Source organism: Peromyscus eremicus, chromosome 4 (assembly GCF_949786415.1).
Source record: "Peromyscus eremicus chromosome 4, PerEre_H2_v1, whole genome shotgun sequence".
Taxonomy (NCBI): Eukaryota; Metazoa; Chordata; class Mammalia; order Rodentia; family Cricetidae; genus Peromyscus; species Peromyscus eremicus.
The window spans coordinates 92,681,386-92,707,451 of NC_081419.1; the positions used below are offsets into that span (position 1 = coordinate 92,681,386).

At 51.9% G+C, this 26,066-nt stretch overlaps 1 protein-coding gene across 1 annotated transcript; it reads right to left on the reverse strand.

Annotated features, from left to right (window-relative positions):
• Nucleotides 1-1,909: 1,909 nt before the first annotated feature.
• Ccdc9b (coiled-coil domain containing 9B) lies at nt 1,910-10,477 on the reverse strand. The gene is made up of 11 exons (XM_059261143.1): nt 10,356-10,477; nt 9,435-9,548; nt 8,868-8,975; nt 8,122-8,274; nt 7,939-8,037; nt 7,114-7,313; nt 6,788-6,840; nt 5,772-5,825; nt 5,599-5,689; nt 5,035-5,074; nt 1,910-4,959 (listed from the first exon to the last, which is right to left on the reverse strand). The coding sequence occupies exons 1-11, from the start codon at nt 10,365-10,367 to the stop codon at nt 4,417-4,419; spliced, it is 1,467 nt and encodes a 488-aa protein (XP_059117126.1). The 5' UTR covers nt 10,368-10,477; the 3' UTR covers nt 1,910-4,416.
• Nucleotides 10,478-26,066: the final 15,589 nt, after the last annotated feature.

Here is a 26,066-nt window from a genome sequence, read left to right on the forward strand (position 1 = left end):
CAGCACTCCGGAGGCAGAGGCAGGTGGATCTCCGAGTTTGAGGTCAGTCTGATTGATCTACAGAGTGAGCTCCAGGAGGGCCAGGGCTACAGAGAAAGCCTGTCATGAGAAACCAAAAATAAATAAAACAGAAAAATAACAAACAAAAAACCAGCTTTCCAGGTGATTCCCATGCACACTGAAGTTGGAGAGCTGGCCCAGCCTTGCCCTCTGAGTCTGTAGCTTGGGGATCTTTGTGTTTTGCCAGCTGGTTATCAATGTGACTTGTGGCCCTTTTGCTTCACTGGAGCCAGCTGCCCTGCTGGAGGGAGAGGAAACACTGTGTCTCCAGAGTTTGTAAGAAAAAGGAAAAAGCCTACACTGTCCATTATTTTTGACAGTTTGCCCTGGAGAGCTTGTTAAGATGGAGGGAGGCTTGCGAGCCCCCTCCCTCTGCCTCGGAGGTGCTGATGTGTTTGCTTCACCTCCTGCCCCGGGGCCTGCTGCTTCTCCAACCAGTCCTTAAAAGGAGCAGTGGGTGCCACGCTTGTCCTTTCTGGTGCCAGGTCTGCGCTGTTTCACCTCCCTGGCGTCAAGTGGATGCTTAATGAGAGCCGTGACGTAGGCGCAGCAGACTTGAGAGAAAGCAGCGGCAGTCTGGCCTTTCTGCTAGTCTCCTCTTCACGTTCCCAGCCCTGAAGTTTGCCTCTGTGGGGAGGCCATGGTCACCCGATCTGTCCTTCCTCTGTAGCCCAGATAACCCTGACTCGGAAGGAGATGCTGGTGGACACTGATAAATGACCCAATGTGAAAGGGTGGTACCTTTGTTTTTCTCTATTCTCTTGACAACCCCTACCCACGTTTAGCCCACACCTCCAGAAAAGACAGTCCATATGGAAAATTTTGCCATTTCTTGGTGTTTTTAAGGACCGGTGCTGTCTTTTCCTGTCATTCTTGTTTCTGAGGGCAGAACCGGGGCTGGAGTTAACTAGTGGTCAGACCTTCCAAACTTGTATGTTGTTTTAAATAGCTGAGCTTAGCCATAAGAAAATCAGTCATTTGCTCATTTGGGTGCAGAACTTCATTCTGGGAGACTCAGAGGAAGCTCCCGAGGGGGTGGGCTTCTGGAGGAAAATAGTGAAGCAAAAACTGCCATCCTTTCCCTGAGAGAGTACTGATCCCCAGTAAGAGGAAAGTAAGAAATGACAGAAAACAAGCACACATGGACATCACATCAAACGTCCACCTCGTTTATTCACCATCTGTGTGTCAGGCTGCTCTTGCCACAGTCTGCTGAGAGCAGGTAGATTTTGCATACTCTAGCTTTCTCAACAACCCCCTTCAAGGTTGTACTGCAAACCTCATTTTGCAGATAAGGAAACAGAGGCTTTTAGAGGTTAAAGTTGACCAAGGTGGATGGGAGGTCCAGGGTTCATATGCAGTGACTCCAAGGTGTGTTCTACCCTACCATGGTGCCTGGGATCAAAACACGCACCTTTCTTACAGTTCTGTCTCCATTTTCCTTCTGCTCTCTTTGTTTCAAGGTTTCTGTATAAGATTCGTGTCCTCTCCCTACGGGGTCCTTCTGGGTCCCGTCCTTGCTCGGCACCTCCCAGCCCTGCATCTGGTTCCCCAGAGCTCTGTCTAATGAAGACTCCTACTTTTGTAGGTCAGTGGAAAGAAGGGGCTTCCTAAGAGAAAGCTCTCGGTCAGACCTTTCAACAAAGCGACCAGGAAGAGTCACAACCAGTTCTTTGTAGCCTAAAGAGAACGATGGATATGGATTTCTCCTGCTCCATAGCTGACTCTGTAATAGAGCAGGTGGGCCACCCCTGGACAGAGAGCTGGGAGTGTCACCCTTATCTTGTCTTGGAGAAGCGCTCCCCTTTCCCAGGAAAAGCTTGGTGTTATTGATAGCACTGCAGGCTTCCGTTCTCTCCAGTCCCTAGGATGGCTTCCCCCAGTGGTCTACTGAATGGTTGTTGCCCGTGAAGAAAAGCCCCATATCCTCTCAGTCCTCCTTGCTAGCTCTTTGTCCTGCTTAGGTCCCTTTGTAAGAACCAGCTAGAACCCTGCCAGGTTTTTACATCCTCAGCCCATGGGCAAACACGTCATGCTCTGTGTTGTTTGATGAAGCGCATTGGAGAGTTGGCAACATCCAGTGGGAAGCAAACTGTGAATCTCTTTTCTCTCTCCCTCTCTCCCACCCCCTCTCCATCTCCCTCTCTTTCCCTCTACCCTTCCCTGTCTCCCTCCCTACTCACTAGCTGTCTTGGGGATCCTAGAGACTGAACCTAGGGGTTCATGTATGCTAAGAATGGACTACAACTACAACCTACACCCCCAGCCAAGAATTCAAATTCTTGATCACAATCATTTCTTCGCAATATCTGAATTCAAGAGTTCTGCCTGAACCCACTCTATTCCAGTCCCATCTTTTAGGAGTCATGAGCTCCAGGGCCCATGTCACATTCCAAAGACCTATACTTGAGACTGGAAGGCAGGATAGAAAAATTGAATTTGGATCCTTCACTCGGGCCCAGGCATGTCTCACATGTACAGGAATGTTTTTCTGCCTTTTCAAACTTCCGCTGACCCCCACGCTGACCCTCCCAGTTCAACCTGTCATATCCCTGCCTGGTCAGCTTCCTTTTGATACACTGTAGAGTTGACTCCACTACCCACTGCCCAAAGAATCTTCCACAGGAGCCTCTGAAGCCAGGAAGCCTCTTCCATTGACAGGGGCGCACTCTCCTGGTTCCTGCGTAGCCAGCAACTTGCCCTTACAATCTAGACTCCGCTCTAACCGAACCCTTCACACACCCCACTCCAGAACCGACTCCTCAAAGGGTTCTTCAGGCTGGGGGAAAAAGAAGAACAGCCATGTATGTCTCACCTGGGACTTATTAGAAACGCAAACTTCCAGACCTTCCCCAGCCCCACTGGGTTCAACCTGCACCTCCGGCCCCACGGAAGTGTGAGAAGAATTCTCTGAACAACTTGACCTGTTTGAGGATTCCCTCCACCTGAGTAGAGGGACTAGATGGAACCAAGAGCCAGGAAGGAAGACCAAGACAGGAGCCCAAGTGTCAGGCCTCGCGTGGAAAGATGGAGCTGGTGTGGGCCTTCCCTAGAGTCTCAGGGGATTATGTGAGACTCCCCTCACATAAGGAAAGGAGAGGAAAGGGGAGGGGGCTGCATGGTGCCATCCAGATAAGGGCCTAGGAGCAAAGGGCGCAGGCCACATCAAAAGAGGGCAGCAAAGGTGGGGTGGCTCTCTTCAGGCTCCTACCCTCATCGTCCCCAGGGCTGCCAGGCATCTGCAGACAGAACAGCACTTGCCATTCAGCCTTGAGCTGTGGATGACTGAGTTCCTTCCCTCCCTCCTGCTGGCAGAGTCACCCTCGCCCACCGGCTGGATCACTGGGAGAAGACGCTCAGGAAATGTTTGTTGTATTGAAAGGGAGCCACAGCTTGTGCAGAGTCTGGATAATTCACCAGCCGTGGGCCTCATGGGAGGGGCCTGCATGGAGCCTGAGTTAGAAAGACACCTCCTCATGTTGCACTTAGCTGCGGTTGCTACTCCTCTATCTCTACGTGCTCGCTTGTGCCCGGCCCTGGTGAGGGGAAATGCAGAAGGAAGAGAAGTCAGGAAACGGCCCTGGGCTGCAGGGTCCATTCAGGGCACCCATGATGTCTGATCTGGATATAGAAGAGGCAGACTCAGTACCTGCTGGTGAGCTCTCCCATTCTCCTGTGGCCATGGACAAGAGAAGCCTAGCCCAGGTCAGAGAAGAGGCCCGGCAATGCCTCCTTTCCCCCCAAGAAGCCTGGGATTCTATTCTTCCACTCCACCCTTGTTCCTGTCAGCCGTGAGTCTCAACCCACTTTCTCTGGGCCTCAGGCGATTATTGAAATCCCAGTTTGGCCATCTTGGAAGACCAGGACCGTGAGTCACCTGGATGAAAGGCATGGGTGTCAGAAAGGGGCTGGGCTGGCCACACCAGCTCTGAGACCATCTAAAGTTAAGGCACCTGAGGGCTGTGCCTGGGGAGGGAGACCTGGGAATGAGGAATGACAGGGAGCCAGGAGACCCACGTTCTGGGGTACTGCCAACAGACCCACGTTCTGGGGTACTACCAACTCTTGCTTTGTGGGAAAGGCCTATCCTAGGTAGCAGTAGGCCCAGTCCAGGGATACCATCCTTGAACAGGAGATCCCAGCCTGGCAAATACACCAGGGGCCTTGCCTACATGTAAAATCCCACTTGTGTCGAGAGATGTGCGTAAGAGGCCCTCGCGTGGTGTCCCTGCGGAATTTTGCCACACTGCTCGACCAAACAGTTACAAGCCACAGCAGCCAGACTCCTGCCACACCAAAGACTCAGGACTGAGCTCTCCCCTCCTTAGCCTGGCTCCCCGACTCCACGAGCTTTGCTCAGCATCTTCCTGCAGGGCCAGGACCGCCTGCCCTGGTTCTCCTACTTGTGCCTCTTGTCCTTTGGCCAGTTCCTCTCGGGGGCCTGCTTCTTGGTGCCAGGCTCTGCTGGGCCCAAGCCTCACCAGCCCTGTCCTCCTTGGGTTCTGAGACCTCTGCTTCGCCCTGTGACTCGGCATAAGTGTGGACTTCCAGCCCAGGCTGGTGGGCATCCCGCACCAGGGTCCGCTGCTCAGAACCATTTGGCTGTGGCCCCGGACTTTCCAGAGCCCCGCACTTTGGACTGAGCCCATCTGTGCTCTCTCCAGGCTTGGGGATGCAAGCTCCTCCTAGAGAGAGGTCAAGGGGAGCCAAGTCAGAATTTTGTGGGGAGTCTAGGGCCAAACCGGCTGTAGAGGTTCCTGACTCCCCCTTTAGCCCCTCTGGGGAGGCCAGAGCCGGACTGGTTGCAGGCACGGTCTCCTGTCTGCCTGGTTCCATTTCACCCTGCTTCTGTACATGTCCTTCCTCTGCACTGGGAGTCTTCATGGTGCTCTGGCTTCCCTGAAGCAAAAGAATAGCCCAGCTGACGAGTAAAGTTAGGGCTCCTGTCCCCAGACCGTTGTAGCCCACGCCCACCTCCTGGCTCTGCAGCTTCTCCTCTTCCTTCAGGTCATACCTGTAGAAACAGAGCAAGTGGCAGGTCCTGTGCCAGGTTCTGCCTGGCTTCAAGTAACCCTCCCCCCCCCCCAGCCAGGAGCTCGTGTACCCCAGAGAGAAGCTAAAGCCCGGTGGTTTCAGAGCGAGGCCAGAGCCACCGTGAGGCTCCCGGATGCTCCCTTGCCAGCCTGACCTTGCTTCCCAAACCCAGCCATTTCCTCTGAGCATCCACCCTGGGTCCCCAGCTGCTGTTTATAACCAAGCCTGTTGCACCATGAGATCCATGGGGACCCCAGGCATGTCCCTGCGTGCTCTGCCTGGGAAAGGCACACCTCACATCCCAGAGGAAGCGAGCTGTTGTAATTACCACAGTCTCTGGGTGCCTGGCGCTCACCTCCACCACCTATGCCTTTCTCGGTATCTCATTAACCTAGAGCAGGCAGCGGGAAGCCAGGAAGCCGAGGCCCTGGGGAGACCTGGGCCAGTCCCGGAAATGAGGACACCTATACGCTTGCCTTGATTTTGTCCCCAGCCACCTGTTACCTTCGGGCCCTGCCAGTCAGCCTCTCCTTCCCCTGGGCTTTGCTGACTATGGTGGATGTCACTGAGGGTCTTCCAGATGGTCCACCCCGACCTGCAAGACATTGAGACCAGAGGGCTGTGGTGACTGCCTTCGCCAGCTGAAGCCATCCTGCTCCTTTTCTCTGCCAACTCACGTTTTCCATCCATGGATGGTGGGGGAAGTTGTGGCTTCTGGTGGGTCCTAGGACCTAAAGGGAGACAAAGGAAATGGGGATGGGAGTGTCAAAGGATCTGAAACAGAAACAGCAGTTCTCTAGTACCAAGAAGCTACCAGTGGTAATTTTGTTAGGAGTCCTACCTCTCCCAAAGCCCAAGCCACCTCCCCAGCAAGGAGGATGCTGTGGGATGTATGGCAAATGTGTTGCTAATTAATCAATAAAACACTGATTGGCCGTTGGCTAGGCAGGAAGTATAGGCGGGGCAAGGAGGAAAATAAAGCTGGGAAGTGGAAGGCTGAGTGAGAGAGACACTGCCAGCCGCCACGATGAGAAACAGCTTGTGAAGATGCCGGTAAGCCACGAGCCATGTGGCAAGGTATAGATTAAAGGAAATGGATTAATTTAAGCTATAAGAACAGTTAGCAAGAAGCCTGCCACGGCCATACAGTTTGAAAGCAACATAAGTCTCTGTGTTTACTTGGTCGGGTCTGAGAGGCTGCGGGACTGGCAGGTGAAAGAGATTTGCCCTGACTGTGGGCCAGGCTGGAAAACTCTAGCTACAGCCTGGCCTGGCCTGTAGTCCTGGACTGTTTTTCCACTCCCCAGCTAGGTGACATGGCCAGCTTGTTAGCCCCCAGGTTCTGTGTATGAGGAAGGAAGGCACCAGAAGTCCACAGAACTGTTCCCACAGCAGGTCAGGGAGGACCACTCAGACTTTCCCCCGCAAGGACCAGTGTCTGGGAAGACCCAGGTCAGCTGCCACTGAATCCAGACTGAGCTGTGTCTCAGAGGACACAAGAGAGATCAAATAGTGTGGGAGAGGAAGGAAGGAAAGGAAGATATTTCTCCATGCTCCCTTTCATCTTTGATGAGACAGAAAAGAGAGGAGAACGGGATCCTGGATGAGACAGGAGGATCATGCGTTCTGGGCCAGCCTGGGCTAAGAATGTCTCAACAAACCAACAAACAAGGCACAAGGACACGAGGCTCACCCTTTCTGCCTATGGCCGAGTCCTTGTCTCCAGGCTTGCTGCTGTCCTGTGGCCTGTGTGAGACAGAGGAGGGCATTAGTCTGTCCACTGGTGACAGTATGGGACAGAGCCTGCCTCAGGCTCTACCCTGACACTGCTTCCCCTAACCTCAGAGCTCAGGGCATAAAGGTGGTGGACCCAAGAAAGAGGGGGCACACAGAACCCTGAGCCCAGGGTCTGACCAGAAGTCCGAGGCTGGTCCTCTCCCTCCAAAAGGCACCCATAGTAGGCCTACCCGGGTCCCACAATCAAAATGGCTCAGCAAGATGCTCAGCCATGCCACCCACATGGGCTTGGCTTTGTCCAGGTCCCACGGGCGGCTCCAGTCACCCTGTGCATTTCTGTGCCGGGCCAGGCGGGCCAGGTCGATCTGCTCCCGCTCCCGTTTCCACTGCCTGTAGTCATCCCTGGCCTCTGCGGGCAGTCCCGCGGGCTGCTGGGGAGGTGGGCCTGGGGCCACGCCTGGACTCCGGGGCTCCGGAACACCCTGCAAGAAAAAGACACACAGGCTTGTGAGTGAGAAGTAGGGAGAGGACTCCAGTGGCACTCCCTCATGGTCTCCACTTCCCCGTGCATAATTAGGTCTGTCTCATCTCCAGCATGCTGTGCTTGCTATGGACGGTTTGCACCCAAACACTTGTTAGCGGTCAGTTTGGGAGCAGTAACTGAACCTTTCCGTGCATCATTTCCTTGTCTGTAAAGGGAGGTATCACCTTTCTTAGCTGTTGGTGTGGGTAGACGGGCCCTAGACGGGAGGGACACCCAGAGGCTGGGAGCAAGATCAACTACAAGGGGCTGCTGCCCCCTAGAGGTCACAGCTGGCACATAGCCAGTCACCTACACATCCCTCTGTCACCTCGGGGGTTGAGTCATGGCTGGATCGTTATCTCGGACTTTAACCATTTCTCACGGCAAGGTGCACCCAAAGTGGATAGAAGCCAGAGAAGGGGAAGAGGGTGAGAATTCTCGAAGGTGGTGCCTAGGCCAGGTTCCCCAGGCGAGGGACATATCTGACTTCGTTTCTCTGCCTCCTCCACATAGGGCTTGCTGATTTGTGTCCCTACCCTTTCTTGAAGATGTACCTTCCCTGCTGAATGTGGGCTGAAAGTCACCTGCAGGGGAGAACTCTGGCCCCGGCCGCCTCCAGATGTCCCCTTGGCCCTTGGGTTCCTTGCTGGGGCGGTGGGTTTTTCACTTACGATCCGCTTGGCCTGAAGAGGGTATAGATGAGCATCATGGCTGAGCCAAGGGAGATGAGAATGCCCACCTGGGGTCTGGATGCTCCACCTGCTCACCTTGGCTTTGTTCTCCATGGTCACAGCTAGTTCCACCCGGTCCCCCATGCAGAAAACGCCCGTCGTGTCTGCAGCATCCTCATCTGTCAGGGCGCCAGTCATCCCAGGGGAAGGGGGCACCCTGACCCAGTTTCTGCTGACCACCCTCTTCTCCTGCGGAGTGAGACGCCTGTGTGCTCAGGCCACATGGGTAGTCCTGGGCAGGACCAGGTGCTGGGTGCTGGGCAGGGGGGTTCCTAGGTTTGGGTACTGGCCCCCACCCTCTCTGGAAAGCCCTTGGAGAAGCTTGGCCCTTCAGGAGTCCACATGCCAATGGCATTAGTTATTCAGAGCTCAGGGCCAACCCAGGGGCCCAAGATGCCACAAGGGCTTGTCATCTCTGGGTTGAGAAATCCAGAGCAGGCAGACAATACAAAGTCTAAGACACAGTTTCTTTCGCTTTCAACAGACCTCTCTGTCCTCCGCTTCCTGCAGGGTTTCGGCCTCAGGGGCTGGGGTTGGGGGAAGGTGGTGCTTTAGGGCATATGTACAGAGCCACTGGGCTAGAGAAGACGGTAAAAAGGTTTCCGTTTGGTGACCTCTCATCTACAATCCTTCGGGGGGGGGGGGGGACAGCAATACTTGGTTGTTGAGGAGGCCTCTTGCTGGGGGGCACCCAGAAAGGCAAAGAGGAGAAAGTGGGGTAGTTGTAACACCCCAGGCATGGACCAGGCCTCAACTCTGCCTGTCTCCAGGGTGAGACTTACACCAGGGACCTGGCTGATGGTGACTGTGAGCCCGTCGGGTTGGAAGAGCGCTGGTGTGGTCACGGCCATGCCCCCCTGCTCGGCCTGGCGACGATCTTCCTCAATCTCCTGTGGGAGGGCCTGGGGTCAGCAAGGCCACGGCCCCCCAGGCTCACAGACACACAGACGCTGACAGGCCTACACAGAGAAACACCAATGGGACACCAGGGGGCAGAGGTACCACATCACCAGTGCCCAAGACTGCGACCATGCCTCTGAGAGAGACTATCCACCCAAACCCTAGGCCAGGGCCTGGAGACATGGTCTAGAGCCCTCAGAAAGAACCCACTGTACAAAGAGGCTTTTGAGCCCGGCGGTGGTGGCGCACACCTTTAATCCCAGCACTCGGGAGGCAGAGGCAGGCGGATCTCCGTGAGTTCGAGGCCAGCCTGGGCTACAGAGCGAGATCCAGGAAAGGCGCAAAGCTACACAGAGAAACCCTGTCTCGAAAAACCAAAAACAAACAAACAAAAACCAAATAGGCTTTTGAGGGGACAGGAGTCCTCTCAGCCGCTGCAGCCCCCTCACCTGGTACCTGCGCAGTAAGGCCTGGTTCTTCTTGCGCAGGGCAACTATCCTACGGTCCAGCTCAGCATCTTTTTCCTGGTGCCTGCGCATTGTGGACTCGGCTCTGTGAGGTCCCTGCAGAAGACCAGGAACCCAAGCTTAGCAATGACCCGACTTTCACATTCCCACTCAAGGAACAGGTCGTATCCCCAAATGAAGGTACACAGAAGGTGAAGGGGGTTCCTTAGGAAGATGGCCTGTAGAAGGCCCCCAAGCCCCGTCCCAGTGAGGCCTGTCTGCCAGTCTGCCTCTTCAGGGGGTCTCAGGTCAGGGCTTCTGTACCCAGGGCCTTTGCTCCCAGCAGCAGGCTGCCCCTCCCCCTGGCTCCCCAGGGAGTTCTGCTGTGAGCACAGTCTGGAATGGGAGTTAAAAATGGCTCTGGCAGCAGAACCTGCCGTGACTGGGAAGCTGCCAGGGGATTCGGGAGGTCGAGGTGGGGACTCTTTGCCTCAAACCTAGAACCACACACACAAAAACACAGGCCTCGGCTTGGTTCTGGTCTCCCAGGCACTGGACCCCACTCCTTAGGCCTGTGCCCAGTCTGTTGGAGAGAGCTGCTCCCACAGGCCCCGCCGCCGCCGGCCCTCCAGGTCTGAGCTGCTGGCTAATGGGCAGGAGAGCAGCAGCAGGTCCATAGCAGCTCCAGCTGGGAGCTACTCTGGGCAAACGACATCTCTGCATTAAGATCTGAGGTCCTTTTCCGCCTGGCTCCAGGGTCTGTGTTTTTGCCCAATGACTTTCCCAGCCCACCACCTGCCTCATCATGCCCTTCTTCCTCCCAGGCCCAGCTGTCCCCAGCTGTCCCCAGAATGTGGCTGCTTAGTAGTTCAGTCCCCCTCCCATCCTCTAGAAGCCCTCTCCCCAAGACGAGGTGCCACTCACAGCCAAATGCATGAAAATAGCAGGCACTGAGAGAATTCCGAAGCAGCTCCCCGGGAGCCAGAGCTGGAGGGAAGCTGGAGCCCCCAGAGCCGGGCCTGTCGGCCTCTCCCCGCCGGCTTCAGCTTCTCTGCTCAGCACAAGAGATCATGTTGTGATTACAAGAGTGCTCTGGGCTCCCAGCCAGGAATGCCTGGCCGCCACCCCCACCCTTCCACTCTGAGGGCGAGCACCAGAGCACCAGCAGCCGGCTGGTCTTGTCTGACACCTCTCCCTGGCCTGCCTCGATGTCCCCACACAGGAGGCCTAGACACCCAGGGCCCACCCTCCCCTGTGGTCCTGAGCCCCAGTAAGACCCCTGCCTGTCTTTGCTTGCAAACAGAATGGGTGGATTGCATAGGCCTCCATCCCTCCCAGAAGTAGAAGAAGTCAAGGGATGCCGGCGCCACCTCCTGAGGCCCCACCTCAGGCGGTCCTCTGCTTTCCTGCTGGCTATCCGGTTGGCACAGGTAAGAGTGAGAAGCCCTCCTCCCCAGGCCATCACTCTACCACAGACCTCAAGTGCCTCTCCCCACCGATTGCTCCCTGAGGCAGAACTCTCTGGGTCTCCAGCCCCTTCACTATGCTGAGGTGGCCCTTTCTCTGAGGTCCTAAACATTTCCACTCAGCAGTCAACAGCCTCCTTCCCTTGGGATCCTCTCACAGGGCCCTTGCACTCCAGGGATGACCTTTCCAGACCCTCTGATGCCAAGAAAGGACACAGGCCCCCTTCCCCAGTAGTCTTCACACAGCCAGTCTCTCAGCCCAGGGGTGCCTAGGTCAGCTTCAGTACTTATGAGGTCCTGACTTCCAGGCCTTGAAGTGAGGATCACAAATTCTGCCATTCCTTATGCCCCAACTGAGCAGGTTTCCGCTCTTTCCTCACCACAGTCTACACCGTCTGTGTTCTCTGGCCACCATCCTCGGCCCCTTTGCTGTCCAGGCTTTCACCCCTGGCCCCACACCCCATCTCTGCAGCTCCAGAGTTCCCATCCTGCTTGCAAATGCCACAGTGTACCCTCCTCCCTTCCTGCCGGATGTTCCTACTGAGTCAGACTGTGTGCTTTCCCAGGAACAGTGACGCACCCAAGCTCCTAGAGCTCTCTCTCTCTCTCTCTCTCTCTCTCTCTCTCTCTCTCTCTCTCTCTCTCCCTCCCCCTTTGCCTACACACACACACACACACACACACAGACACACACACACACGTGTGTGTGCACACACGAGCATGTTTCGCCCACCTTCTCTTCATCCTGCCCCACAAATACTGCTGAGTTCAGCCCTAACCCACAGGTCCCCAGAAGTCACAAGCTTCCCGCTATACCTGCCCCTGTGATGCTTCAGTCAGCCAGGAAGTCCCCAGAGCCCGGTACTAGAAGGAAAGAGACCTACTGCTGTCCACCCTCTCTGTCATTTTAGCCCCTTGACCAGGTTTAGGGAGAAGGGATGTGGATAGACTACAGAGACAAGACGAGGTCTTGGCTTCTCTCAGCTCCCACTCCTGGCCAGGGTCAGGGTGGAGGATCAGGAGGCACAGGTAGACATCTGGCCACCCTAAAGAGAGAATGATCCCGCTCTCTGGAAGCGATGCAGGAAGATATCCTGAACAGAGAAGCAAAATTTTCCAGCCATGAGGCTGAAGGACCAGGTGCCCTGAACACACCCACAGTCAAGACCAAACCCACAGTTGCTGACCACGCCTTATTTCCAAGTGTCGCTCACACAGCATGTCATGCTCTTGAGCAGCCCCCACCTTCTTCTGCCTCCTTCTCCACAAACCACGGTTTGTCTGTCTGGTCTCACGCTGGACGGGGGCTGCGAGCAGGGAGTGGTATTCCCCAGGGCCCAGCCCGGGGGCCCCCACGCTGCAGAACCTCGTTGTCTGCAGGATGAGGGTGGAAACAGCAGGAGCTACACTACGTGAACTGTGGGCACCCTGTGCACGGGCTGTGATTGCCTTCCGGTCCATTCAGAGCGCACGCAAGCTGAAGAGGGCCCTTGAGTGGCAAAGTGTCCTGGGGTGGGGGACACAGGAAGTGGGTTTCCAGGTAGGAGGATTTCCAGTCTGGTATTCCCAAACCGAGGTCTTCTTACTGTGAGTCACCACTAGGGGGCGGAAGCACTCCAAAAGCTTGGTTATGGGTGGGGGAGGGGTCCTCCCCCCACCCCACTTTCTCAAGATCTCCTAAGTTGAGCTCAACCTCACTTTCCAACTTCTTCAGACTAGACAGACTACACCATGGTAGAAGCTTTATTTTATTGAGGAGGAAACAGGTCCAGAGAGGTTTTGCCTCTTGGGATGTCTCACCTGTTTGTGCTGCAGACAATGCCCGAAGCTGGGGTGGTGGCTTTGCTGTCCCAGGCAGGCCTCCGTGCCTCTTTTCACAGTTGCCCCACCAAAGCTAGATTGACTGAGACTTCTCTCTGTACTAGACTTGGGTGGGGTGACCTTGCTTGGGCTGAATCATTGCCCTTCTCTGGTGGCTCCCCACCTCTCCAGGCCACCTTGTCAACTCAGATGGCAGCCACACCTTTAGGGCCTACATCATGTGAACCGTATTGGTGGCATCTGGAAAAATACAGCTGAGGCCAACTTCAAGAACAAGATGGCTCTGAGTCCAGGTTTCTGTCTGAGAGAAACAGGGAGATCTGCCCAGAAGCCAAGGCCTAAGAAATCCACCAAGGAGGGACTGATGCTCAGGCCCTCCTTCCCACTTTGAGTGGATGCCCCTGTGGATCGCTGGTAGATCAAGTATAGTACTTGGGCTCTTACCCTTGGTCTAGGAAGAGGTGGATTCCGGTCTCCTCCCTCCTTACAGACAGGGTCCCTTATCTCTCCACTTCTATAAAATGAGATGGCTATCCCTCAGTGAGTCATATGATCATAACATTTAAATAACCTAGCAACATCCAGAGTTGCTAGGTATTTACTCTGGGCCACTGTGGCCCAGAGTGAGGTTCAAACAGCTCTCTTCTTGCCTCAGGTAACTTCATGGTATAGCAAGAAATCCACAGAGTCTGCTTAAAGGGCAAAGGAATTTATTAGGGGATAAAAACTCATTGTACAGAACAGAATTGTCGCAGGTTCTGGAATGCAGTTCTGGCTGCCTGTCTCAGTCCCTCATCCAACCTACGAGGGAGCGAAGAGAGAGCGTGCCTACTTGCATCTTAGGTCTTAAAGGTTGACAAGAGGCCATGCCCCAGGGGCATGTACTTCAAGGTCATAGGCAGGTAGAGCAGTTACCTGCTACATCTCTAGGGGTGGTGCTTCAAGAACAGCCACCCACTACATCTCCCCCTTTTGTCTAAATAAGAAAGTTCTAACCTAATACAAAAACTACATACAATAGAAATGATTATCAAGTAATGTCCAGGAGAGGGGAAAAGTAATAATCTAAACAAAAATAGAAATACAACCAGCAAGAACAACATCAAACAAGAGAAACATGCTAAAATCCAGATGTCCAGAACATAGGTAAATGGCATGTTACAGAGATCACTCCAATAGCTGTCCGTCCTATCCTAAAGAGTCTGAATCTAGTATTTAATATGTTCTAGCTAAGATATGAGAAGATTGTAACTGTAACTACTAGTCTTCAACCCCATCAAATGTAAGCAAGCAATTTCCGAAATTTTGCAAGATAGACAGAGACTGCTGGCGGCCTGGACGGTCACCTAAAGTTTCTCAGCACCATTGGGGCATCCAGTTTGGCTACAGGCCTAGAATAGCTGACAGATCATTTTCAGAAGCAGCAATTTTGAAAGACCATCTTGCCGGGCGGTGGTGGCACACGCCTTTAATCTCAGCACTCAGGAGGCAGAGGCAGGTGGATCTCTGTGAGTTTGAGGCCAGCCTGGTCTACAAAGCGAGCTCCAGGATAGGCACCAAAACTACACAAAGAAACCCTGTCTTGAAAAAAACAAAAAGAAAAAGAAAAAAGAAAAAAAATCTTACCCTGTCTTGGCAGGGTTCAGAAGTCATTTTTCCTTGTGTCCTGCTTGTCCAGAAGGACAGTGTTCATACTGTCAGCAGTCGAGGCAAGGGCAGTTCTTTGCCCAGCAGGACATTTTGTGCCAAGAAGACAAACATCCAAAAGGAAATGTCTTAGAAGCCCAACATTCTCTGGGGATCAGATCAGTGCTGCCAGGAGCAACCGTGTCTCACGTCAACAGAATTCTAAGTTATTAATCCATTTAAATGCCATATTCTCTAGGTCTATGAAGTGTTTTACCCATCCAACATATATTTCTGTATATCTAAAAAAATCCTAACTAACATAACTATAGAAATGACAAACATGGGTGACTATAAATCTGTAAGTCTTATCTACCTAAATAACCTAAGGACTAAGGCTTCACGTTAACCAGGTGAACAGTCTATAAATAGATGTACAGTATAAGGACAATGACCTCAAAATTGTGACAATACACAAAATATCTTAAATGGAGGAAGAAATGTACAGTGTAGTATGATAACAATATCTTAAATATGTATCAATATACAGAATATCCTAAACAGAGGTAGAGCATACATACAGCATGATAAATATAATTTTACATTTGTACCAATACACAAAATATTTCAAACAGAAATATTTGTGGAACATGTATGCAATATGACAATTATAGTTTTGAATTTGTATCAACATACAAATTATCTTAAATATGAATATAAAAATAGTTTATATTTGTATCAATAGCCAAGAATCCATATCAGTGCAAATTATCCAAGGCTGATAGTTTGCTAAATTAGTTTACTAATAGATACAATAATCTACCTTAATATCCTATACCTATCCATTTCCCCTTTTTTCTTTTCTTAAAGAGTAGTGAGTCTAAATTTTATTGCTCCACCCCAACCCTATAACCATTTATCCATACCCTGAGAAAAAAATGAAACCTTTGGGAGAGGGGCATCGTTTTCTTAGAATTGCTTCCTGCTGTTTAGGGGGTGACAGTATCTCTGTGGGGTCCTGTGAGAAAGCTTAGATAGTTAGGTCTCAATAGGACTAGCTGTAGATTCTGCAGCCAGTCTCAGAGTAATGGGCAAGGTTGTCGGAGATTCTGGCTAGAACTGTAGCATGATGGATCTGTCCTGAAGAATTAATCAGTCCGAAGCTGATCATTGAGTAATGTTCTTAGGTACAATGGCATCATTCTGGATCAAGTAGAGTCGTGGTTGTGGGGCCCTGTCTTCCTTCTGGAGGCTTCAGATATTGCTATTGGAAAGACTTATTTTTCATTGTGGAAAACTTGAACACTATTAATACCAAAATGGAAAGTTTGGATTTGGGATAATTCGAGGAAGGATTCCCAGAAATCAAGGATAAGCATGGAAAGAAATAGAATCTTGACAACAATGGTCCCTAGATGAGACTCTTAATCTCGTCATGGGTTCGAGCCCCACATTGGGTGCCAGATATAGTGAGAAATCCATGGAGTCTGTTTAAAGGGCAAAGGAATTTATTAAGGGATAAAAATTCATTGTACAGAACAGAATTGTCGTAAGTTCTGGAACACTGTTCTGGCCGCCTGCCTCAGTCCCACATCCAAACCATAAGGGAGCAAAGAGAACATGCCTACATGTATCTCAGGTCTCAAGGGTCACTGAGAGGCCACACCCCAGGGGTATGTACTTCAAGGTCATAGGCAGGTAGAGCAGTAAGTTACCTGCTGTATCTCCAGGGGTGGTGCTTCAAGGTCATAGACAGAACAGCTACCCACTACATCATGGTATTCATCTCCTCAGGTGTCCTTTAAGGACTGCCCAAGGCTGCCTCACCCAGGCATTATCTAAAGCATTTGTAAAGCACTGGGGATGTCCTGAGGTGCTGCGTTAGCATCCTTTCTGGACCTCTTTTTCTGTCTCCTGACCAACAAAGCCCAGCTTCTGTACCACCCCTGCCGAGAAGTCCTCTGTTGTCTGCTCCCCTTCCCAGGCCCCAGACTATGCCTTCTCCCCACACCAGCACCAGTGCTTCTAGAAGCAGACCACGTCCTTTATCTGCCTGTAGATGCCAGCAGGCTGTGTTAAGCTCCAACCCCGTACTCAGGAATGGCTCGTGTTTGTTGGGGCTGAGTCCTTAGAGGTCACTGGTGGGGAAATGTTGAGGAGGATGGGTAAAAGTGGTTTGCATACGGCCCCGCTACTAGATCGGCTACCCTCCAGCTGGAAGGAGAAGGCAGTCCAAAGCACATTCCTTTTCTGCATGACCCTCCACCCTCACCCGCTCCACTGTGGACATTCCGGTCTCATGAAACATCCTGATTCCTAGGCCTGGAATGGAAACCTCAGAGTACGTGAAGCAGGGCGGCAGGGACTAGTCCCGAGCAGGCTCCAGAATCTGGGCCCCACCTTACCAAGAGCACACATGCCACAGCAGGGTGGCTTCTGGAGGGAGCAGGTGTCCTGCCTAGGACTCACTCCATTCTCCAACACCTCAGGTTGCAAGGTCTGTTCTGAGGACACACCCAGTCTGTGCGTTCCTCAGCCCCAAGCTTAGAGGTGGGAGGTCACCAGGGTGTGGGACTGAACTCCCAGGATCTCCTTGGGTTGGGGCTCTGTGCTACATGGTGGAGACAGAGCCTCACAGTGTTTTCCCAGAACCCTGCATTTCATCCCCTACCTAGTGCCACCCTTGGTAGAGGCTGAGTGTTGCTTCCATCAGGGCCTGCCCATCACATGCCAAGCCGGACATCTACTACGGGCTTCACCTAGCCTGGGTAACCAAGAACCATGTGTTATAATTTAAAAGCAGCAAGAAGGCGTCACACCATACAACAGGACCCACATGGGAGGTTTACTGAGGGGAGGGAAGAGAAGGGGCAGAAAAGGGGCAAAGAAGGAGGCAGAGACCGGTCCCTGGGGACAAGAGTGAAGGAAGAGAAAGAGACAGGAGGTGGGCAAGGCCCACCTTTTATAAGGAAATGTGGCGAATTTGCACAGGGGTGCTCTTAGTGGCTGCCGCTGAGGATATATCCTGTCAGGACCCTGAGGACAGGCCAGTACAGATGCCTACATGCTAACATTCCTCCCTTTTGTGTATTATAAAAAGGTGAGGAGTTAGAAAGGGAGCAGGTGAGGAGGGAATGAGGACACCATGTTCTTGAGACTGCTTCCTGCTGGCCTGGGGAGGTGTCAATCATCTTTGAGGGACCTGAGAAAACTAGTGTGCTGGCCACATCCTGGGGTAGCCAGATGTTTTACTTTGCTGTCCAGGCCCTGTGGAACCGTCCAGCACGGCTTGGACCTGGCAAGACGTTGTTTGAGGTAGATCCAAGTCGACTTCTTGGAGCTCACAAGAAGTGATGAGGTCACAGGCCAAGACAGAGGAGAGCCACATGGTTGCTGTTAATAGTTACATGCCCATACACGCAGAATTAAACAGGAGTTGAGTGAGCAGAAAGGGCGAACCGGTGTGTGCTGTGCAAGACGAAGCTGACCTCTCTATCTCGGACTCCCATGTTGCAGCAAACAGACAGAACGTTTAGAGAGGGAGAGCAGACAGACACAAGCAGGTCTTGGAGCAAAGAAAAAGAAAGAAGGCGGAGAACTCTTTCTCAGTTCCCCAGCTGCCTAGTTCAAAGAATGGTCAGTGGGTCTCCAAAAGACATCCCAACAGGAGGGAGGAAGTGAATGACACAGTTCCCAAGGATGAGGCAGAGAGGAAAAGATCCAAAGACCTGAGTGTTCTGGCATCCCAGGGATCCAGGGAGGATCAGATTAAATGGGCACACGCTGTTCAGGACATCATCACGCACAAATAGGGGCCGAGGGCTAAGAGCCTGAGAGAGACACAGTTGCCAGGTACCAGGACTTCGAGAAAAGCCAGAAGGCGAGGACTGTGCTTGAGAAACAAAGCTTCACTCGTGGGAAATGGCCAGAGGTGGGGGGGGGGGGGCTTACCAATCGTGCCGGTGTTGAGGAAGGGGCCCAGCAATCCTTTAGTTAGGAAAGTGACAAGGTTGAAGGTTCCAGGGTCCTGGTGGTCTCAGAGTGCCAGAGGGCAGAGAAACTGCCAGGAGAGCCTGTCAAATGTCACGGCACCCAATGCTGTATTTTTAAAATGGCGGGAAGGAGTCACACCATGCAACAGAGCCCACGTGGGAGGTTTATTGAGGGGAGGGGAGAGAAGGGGCAGAGAAGGGGGCAGAGACCGGTCCCTGGGGATGAGGGCAAAGGAAGAGAAAGAGAAAGAGACAGGAGGTGGGCAAGGCCCGCCTTTAATAAGGAATGCACACAGGGGGTGCTCTTAGTGGCTGCAGCTGAGGTCTATCCTGTCAGGACCCTAAGGGCAGGCCAGTACAGACACCTGAATGCTAACACCATGAGGGAAGAGGCAGAGAAACACGGATGACTTTTACTCTCTCTCTCTCTCTCTCTCTCTCTCTCTCTCTCTCTCTCTCTCTCTCTCTGTGTGTGTGTGTGTGTGTGTGTGTGTGTGTGTGTGTGTGTGTGTGTGTGTGTGTCCCTTCTGGAACTGGCTCTGCCTGTAGTCCAGGCTGGCCTCAAACTCAGAGATCCGCCTGCCTCTGCCTCCCCAGTGTTTGGATTAAAGGTATGTGGATGGTGGCCTTTACTAACAAGAAAATGTCAAATTAGCAGCCAGACTAGGGAGGTCACTAGAGGGCAGCCTGAGAGGTGAAGAAGTCAGGGAACTCACCGAAGGTTCCACAGCAGGGCTGGTGAGGCCACATGACAGTCTAGGAAACGGAAGCCAGAAAGTCTCAGATGGGTCAGCTGAGGAATGGGCATCCCAAGGCAGTGTCCAGACACCAGAGAGTGGCGCCTAGGCCTGGCAGGGGGAAGAAGTGAGTGGGAAAGTCTTTGGGGAACCAATAGCCACCGTGGACACAGAGCCAGCCAGGACAGTTGGGAAGTCTCAAGCCAGGAGTCCTCATGAAAGCAGGAGGCAGAAAGAGCTAGCCTGTGGTCCATAGTGCTTTCCTCGTGTGGGCCTGGAGCAAGGGGTAGAGGTCCAGAGACAAGCTGGAAGACCATCTTGGGCTACACAGGTTCTACCAACCTTGAAGTGACTCACCACCTCAGGCCGGGGTGTGGGCGAAGGCCACACCTGGTGGGAACACAGGGGTCTGGCACAGTTTGAAGGGTGACAGGAACGGAAGCCCATGAGCAGGCTGAAGTATGGGTAGGATTTGGCCAGGCACTGTGGGGCTAGGGACTGGACAAACATGGTAAGAAGCCTTCACTGGACTTGAGGCTTACAGGCAACAGAGGGCAACCAGGTGAAAAACGCATGTCCCAAGGTCAGGCTTAGGATCCCGTGGTCACCATGCTAGCTGCTAAGAAACCGTTGGCAGCCTGAAGGGTGGAGAGAGGGAGGGACAGGTGACTAGTTGTCTCTGTTTGCCCTGTTTGTGCCTGTTTTAGTACAGAGTCCTCTGCTAGGAATATACGTTCGTCCTCCTGAATGTTCCAACAGAGGAGATGGGGGCGGCAAGGTGTCCCTCAGGAGCAACCGTGCAACGTTCTGAAGGGTGGGTGCAAAAGCCAAGGTGACGGTGTGTCCGGCAGCCAGATGCCCAGTGTGAGCCTAACAGCCAGGGATGCTTACACTCTCTACAGTAACACGTTGTACCCCACAGCTTATGCTCGCTGAGTCTCACACCTGTGACGTCATTTGATCTCCTCAAGTTTTGAAATCTGTGAATGAGCCTGGGCTGGTGCTATTGGCATCTCTGTGTAGATCAAGGCCAGTGACCCGATTAAATGTCTCTGTGTGTGAGGCCTTCTCCCTCCTCTCTGGCACTTCCTGAGTCACGGAGGCTAATAGCCCTCCAGCCCATCTCCAGGGTGGGCCACCTTTGTGGGCACCGCCACCAAACCAAGGCATCTGGAGAGATGTCTTACCCTCCCTTTAGCCTGCTGGGCAGGCCAGGGAGCTGAGTGGCCTAGCTAGTTCTCCTGACAAATATTGGAAAGTCATAGAGAGGGTTAGTGTCCTGCTTTGGGAGACTATTGTATGTCCCCAGCAGCCCAAAGACCCCATGTGCTTCCCCCCACCCCCCAGGAGACTCCCTAACATCTCTTTTTCCTGATCCTGATCCTGGTTCCAGCTTCTCACCACAGACATGCCCCCCTCACCTTCTACCAGGTCACCTCTTCAGGGATTTCTGGCAGGAAGTTGTCCTCCGTCAACCCAGCCTTAAACCAAGCATTTTGAGACCATTTTTACTCCCTGAAGGGTAGAGGGACTACATATGTGACTGGGGCTCTGCTGGGGTTGTGGCGTGCTCTGCTGAGGGCACTCCAGTGTGCCCATCACTGCCCTGGCAGCCTCCTTGTCTCCTGAAGGTCTCTGGCCCCCAGGCTACCCACAATGCCTTACCTTCTCCATCTATCCCGTCAAGACAAAGTCTAGCTCCTCTTTGCCAGCTGTCAGCATCTCTACTTTGGCCTGCCCTGCCCCAGGCCAGGGGCGCAAAGCTTGACTCCAGAGAAAGCAGAAACCGAGGCCCCAAACCTGGAGCCCGAAGCAGAGCACTCCCACCTCCCTCCTGAGGAGGTCTGTGAGGACACGGAGCTCTCTCTTCAGCCTCCTGCCCCAGGCTGCCAGTGAAGTAGACGTAGTATCAGTGTCCCTTAAAGAGAACAGGAAGATTCCTGAAAGAGGAAGGGCTGGTCAACACAGGGGGTGGTGGGCATAGGAAATACCATCTGCTCAGCATGGACTGCAGTGTGGGAGCTTCGCAGGCACCACACCTTTGCAAACCTCTTCTGGGGCCCTGCCTGTCTGTGCCTCTGCCCTGGCTCACTCTCCTCAGAACGGCAACGACTGTACACAGAGCAGAGTCGAAGCTCCCCGCCTACTTACAAACCAAAGTCCTCTGCACACACGTTTCCAAAGCAGGCTGGAGCGTTTTTTTTAGAAGCGCCTTCCTGAAAGGAAGACGGCTCGACCTAAGAAAAGCCCAGGCTCTAGATTCAGGCAGCCCCTGATTAGGACTACTGCACACTGGCAATACCTCTGAATACCTTAATACCTCTGAACCATGGTCCATTTTGAATCTGTCAAAGAAGGGAAAATAAAGCTGAGCGTGGTGATGCATCTCTATAACTCAAAAACTCCAGAGATGGAGGCAGAGGATCAGAAATTCAAGGTCAGTCTCGGCTAAGAGAGACTGTCTCAACATACACACACACACACACACACACACACACACACACACACACTCTCGCACGCACGCACGCACGCACGCACGCACACCAAAAGCAGGTTGGGTGTGGTGATATATACTGCAATTCCAGTACTTAGGAGATAGAGGCAGAAGGATCAAGAGTTCAAGTTTATCTTCTGCTCTGTTATAAGTTTGAGGCCAGCTTGGGATACTTGAGACCTTGTCTCAAGAACTGAAGCCCCACCTCTGAAAGAGATGAGGATGAGTCTGGAGAGACAGCTTAGCGATTAGGAGCACCTTTTCTTGAAGAAAACCAGGGTTCGACTCCCAGCACCCACACGGTGACTCACAGCCATGAGGAACCCCAGCTCTAGGGGATCCAACAGGCGGGTATGTGAGACACCTATATGCATTCAAGCAAAATATTCATACACATAAAGCAAAATTTTTAAAAATTAAAAAGAGGGGTGGAGGTAGTACCTCCTAGGGGGGAGGTCTGGAGAGATGGCTCAGCAATTAAGAACACTGGCTGCTCTTCCAAATGACCAGAGTTCAATTCCCAGCACCTGCATGACAGCTGATAACCATGTGTAACTACAATTCTAGGAGATCCGACTCCCTCTTCTGGCCTCCAAGAGCACCAGGCATTCAAGTGATGCACAGATACATCTGCAAAATACTCATAATATAATGTTTTTTATATATTATATATAATATAAAATAATGTTATATATTATATAAGGTTATATATAATACATATGTATATAAACTCTAGGTGGTATTGGTATTTTGTATATATGCATGCAAGCAAATATTATATACAAAATAACAAAACCACCTAGAGGTGATCTGAGCTCCCTAATACTGTAGGAGATCCTGGTCAGCAGGTGCCTCCCTCCCCACCATTGAGATAAAGAAGACTCTCCCTGTTCCTCAATACTTTTATCTTATTTTCTGATGGTGGCTATGGTACTTTTCATTTTACAACTCTAATTGAGGTCAAATTGATGTGCCATAAACCATGCATATTTGGCTTGTGCAAACTGTTTTGCCATGTGTATACTTCATGAAGCCATAACACCAACCCTTTTGTGTCTTCCTGCCCGTCTCTGGTGTCTCCTCCACTGCCCACTGGTCTGCTGTCCTCATCAGTTTTCTAGGTTCTTTATTCTAGACAAAAGCATACAGTAAATATTCTTTGTGTGTGGCTCCTTTCACTCCACATAATTACTTGGAGACTCTGCCATAGTGTGGTTTGTATCAGCTGTTTATTCCTTCATGCTGTTTGATGTATGCACCACAATCAGCTTATTAACGCATACGATGGGGAAAGTTAGGGATTGTCTCTGGTCTTTAGCTGTTCCCGAAACTGAGCCATTGCCAGCCTTGTTTTTGTTTTTATTTTGATAGGTTCTCGCTCTAGCCTAGCTGGTGAGGATCTTGCTTTGAGCAGCACTGTAATATCAGGACAGAGCACAGCCATCTTCCAGAAAATAATTTTTAAAAATACATAAACAAGAAAGGGAAAAAATCCACACAAATATAAACCTCACATAACTCCAGCAAATTTATCAAAATCTGTTGACTAGGGGGCTGGAGAGATGGCTCAACGGTTAAGAGCACTGGCTGCTCTTCCAGAGGACCTGGGTTCAATTCTCAGCTTCTATATCACAGCTCACAAGTGTATGTAACTCCAGCTCCAGGGGATTCTGGCTGCTCTTCATGAGCACTGTATGTAGAGAGTGCATAAGCATACCTTCAGGCAAGACACCTATACACAGAAGCTTTTATTGTTGTGTTTGGTTTTTTGAGACAGGGTTTCTCTGGGTAGCCCTGGCTGTCCTGGAACTCACTCTGTAGACCAAGTTGGCCTCGAACTCACAGAGATCTACCTATCTCTGCCTCCTCGAGTGCTGGGATTAAAGGCGTGCACCACCACCGCCCAGCCATATAAACTTTTTCAAAATTAAAAGAAAAATAAATTTAATTTCCCGAATTTACTAGACACTTAGTAATGCCAGGAGAGTCAAATGGTCAAGTGACTGAGGAAGCCACTGTGTCCCTGAATCTGAGGCTTGCAGAGGTCAGTGGAAATAAGAAGCATTAGAAGAACGGGTCCCAGGAGGTAGGGGCTTCTGGTCTGCTTTAGAGAGCACACAAAGCACACACACCTACACATCCACACACCCACACCCTCCACCCTTCCCCATCCTATTTCCTAGTGCTCTTTGCCCAGGTAGAGATTAGCCCATCCCTCTTCATTCCCTGAACTTTCTATTCTAGACTCTCCCAGAGTATATGACCTGACCCAGCTCCACCCTCTCTTGTACAAATACTCTCCTGGGGGAGACAGAGCCTCAGCCTTCCTGTCCCTGCCTCTGCACTCTCAGGTAAGGACCTGACCTTGCTGGCTGAAGATGTAATGGGAGAGGGCTCTGTGAGAGTGGATGGGGTGTCTGTGTGGTCCTAGTCTCTCTGGGTGTGTATTTGTGCATTGAACTGGTGCCTCTGCCTCTGGGTCTTTGTGAGGATGTCTGCACATGCTGGTCTGTTTCTAAAGGATTGAATGTCTCTGTGCCCAGTGGTGTATATTCGTATGTGTGTCTGTCTACCTGCCCTCCCCACCTTCCAGGATGGCTCCTGTTCCTCCGCTCTGCAGGAGTTAGAACTAACATGTCAGGCTTGCATTTTGAGTCTTTTCTAGAGCTGGCAATTCCTGCTTCTCTGATAGCTAGGCCCTAATGGAAAAGACATTCCAAGGACTGTCTTTTCTCTTGCTTTTAATTCAGGTCTTGATTGAACCAAAGATTTCCTTTACCCCCCCTCAGACCCCTAAGTCCAGCCTCATGAGACTCTTCCAAGCTCATCGTTAGTCAAGGGTAAAAGTAGGGAGCAACCTGGGCTGGAGAGATGGCTCAGCAGTTAAGACCATTGGCTGCTCTTCTAGAGAACCTGGGTTCAATTCCCAGCACCCACAAGGTAGGCATCTCACAGCCACATGTAACTCCAGTTTCTGGGTACCTGGCATCCTCCTCTGACCTCTGTGGGCATTGCATGTAAACATGGTGCCCAGACATAAGCCCAGGCAAAACACTCATACACATAAATTTTTTTAAAAGAGTAGCTAGTGAGAAAGACTATGGTCATAACTGGGGACTGATTTCAGGTGAACGTACAGAAGCCAATAAGAATGAGTGGTTGGGTGGGGCTGGGGTGAGGCTCAGTGGCAGAGAGCCTGCTTTCCAAGTACAAGGCTCTACATTTGATCTGTAGCTCTAGGTCTTTTCTGTTAGAGGTGTGTGTGTGTGTGTGTGTGTGTGTGTGTGTGTGTGTGTGTGTATGTGCGTGCGCATGCGCGCGCGCGTGTGAATATCTGTGCTCGTATGCTCAGTCACCATATGAGTTCAGAGAGCCTTGATACCTTGAGTCTTCAGGCGTATTGTGTTGTAGCTACTGGTCCATTCTGGGCTTGTTAATTGTGATTTGCACGCCAGGCCCCAAAAGATGAGGCTAGACCTCAACAGTTCCACACGATGAGAGCTGGTCAGTGAGTGACAAATGGTCTCAGACCTTAAACCTCCCACCCTCTCCCAGTCCTTGTGGGAGGAGACAATAATAAGCAGTGAGGACCCTAGAAGGCTCTCCATTCGTCTGTGCAGCAAGAACAACATACTTAAGATCTCCCAGGCCCCCATCCTCATCCATCTGTTCTTCCTCCCTACTCTGGATACAGGGGCCTCCCTGAGCCTCTGTATCTCACCTCTATGCCAGGTGTTTATACAGAGACCTACAGAGGGAGGGGTGTCATGACCAGGGCGCTTGGCAGGCACCCCTTTCATCTTGTGAAGGGACTGTGTGTGTGTGTGCAGCCCTAGGAGGGAAGAGGGAAAGAGATTAGATTGGGGGGTCACATGACTGCAAACTAAAACGTTCTCTGTTAACCACAGGTGTTCTGTGTGCCACTTCCTGCTCTTGCCCCATAAAGATGAATCCAGGTAAGCAGCATGGCTGGGAGGCTAGGAGGTAGAAGAGGGAAGAGAAAAGGCAGAAGAGTAGGGAGGGCAGAGGCCATCAGTCAGCCATATCTACTGAATGCCAAGTGTGCTTGCATATGCGTGTGCATAGGTGTGTGTGTGTGTGCAGAGTTTCAAAATGCAAACAAACTTTTGTATTCTGAAGAACACATTATAGCTCAAGAAACAAGTGTGCACATCTTTCATCTCACTAGCTCTTCAACCTCAGGAGAAAAACAGGCAGGTTCCTCTCCCAGGGTACACATGAGACCCAGGGAAGGCAGGCGTTAGGCTCAAGGTAAGATCATGAAAAGCACTTCCAGGTCTGGAGCCCAGAGCCCAGCAGCTGTGCCGTTGGATCCCCTCAAAAGACACAAAGGAACTAGAACTCCCACCAGAGCTTACCTTTTGGGACACCCAGTACCACATAGGTGGTTTCTGCAGAATGAGCTGTTATGTCCACAGTGGGGATCTCCGCACCCCAGTGGTGTGGAGTACCCACTGGATAGTAAGGCAGAGTGAAGT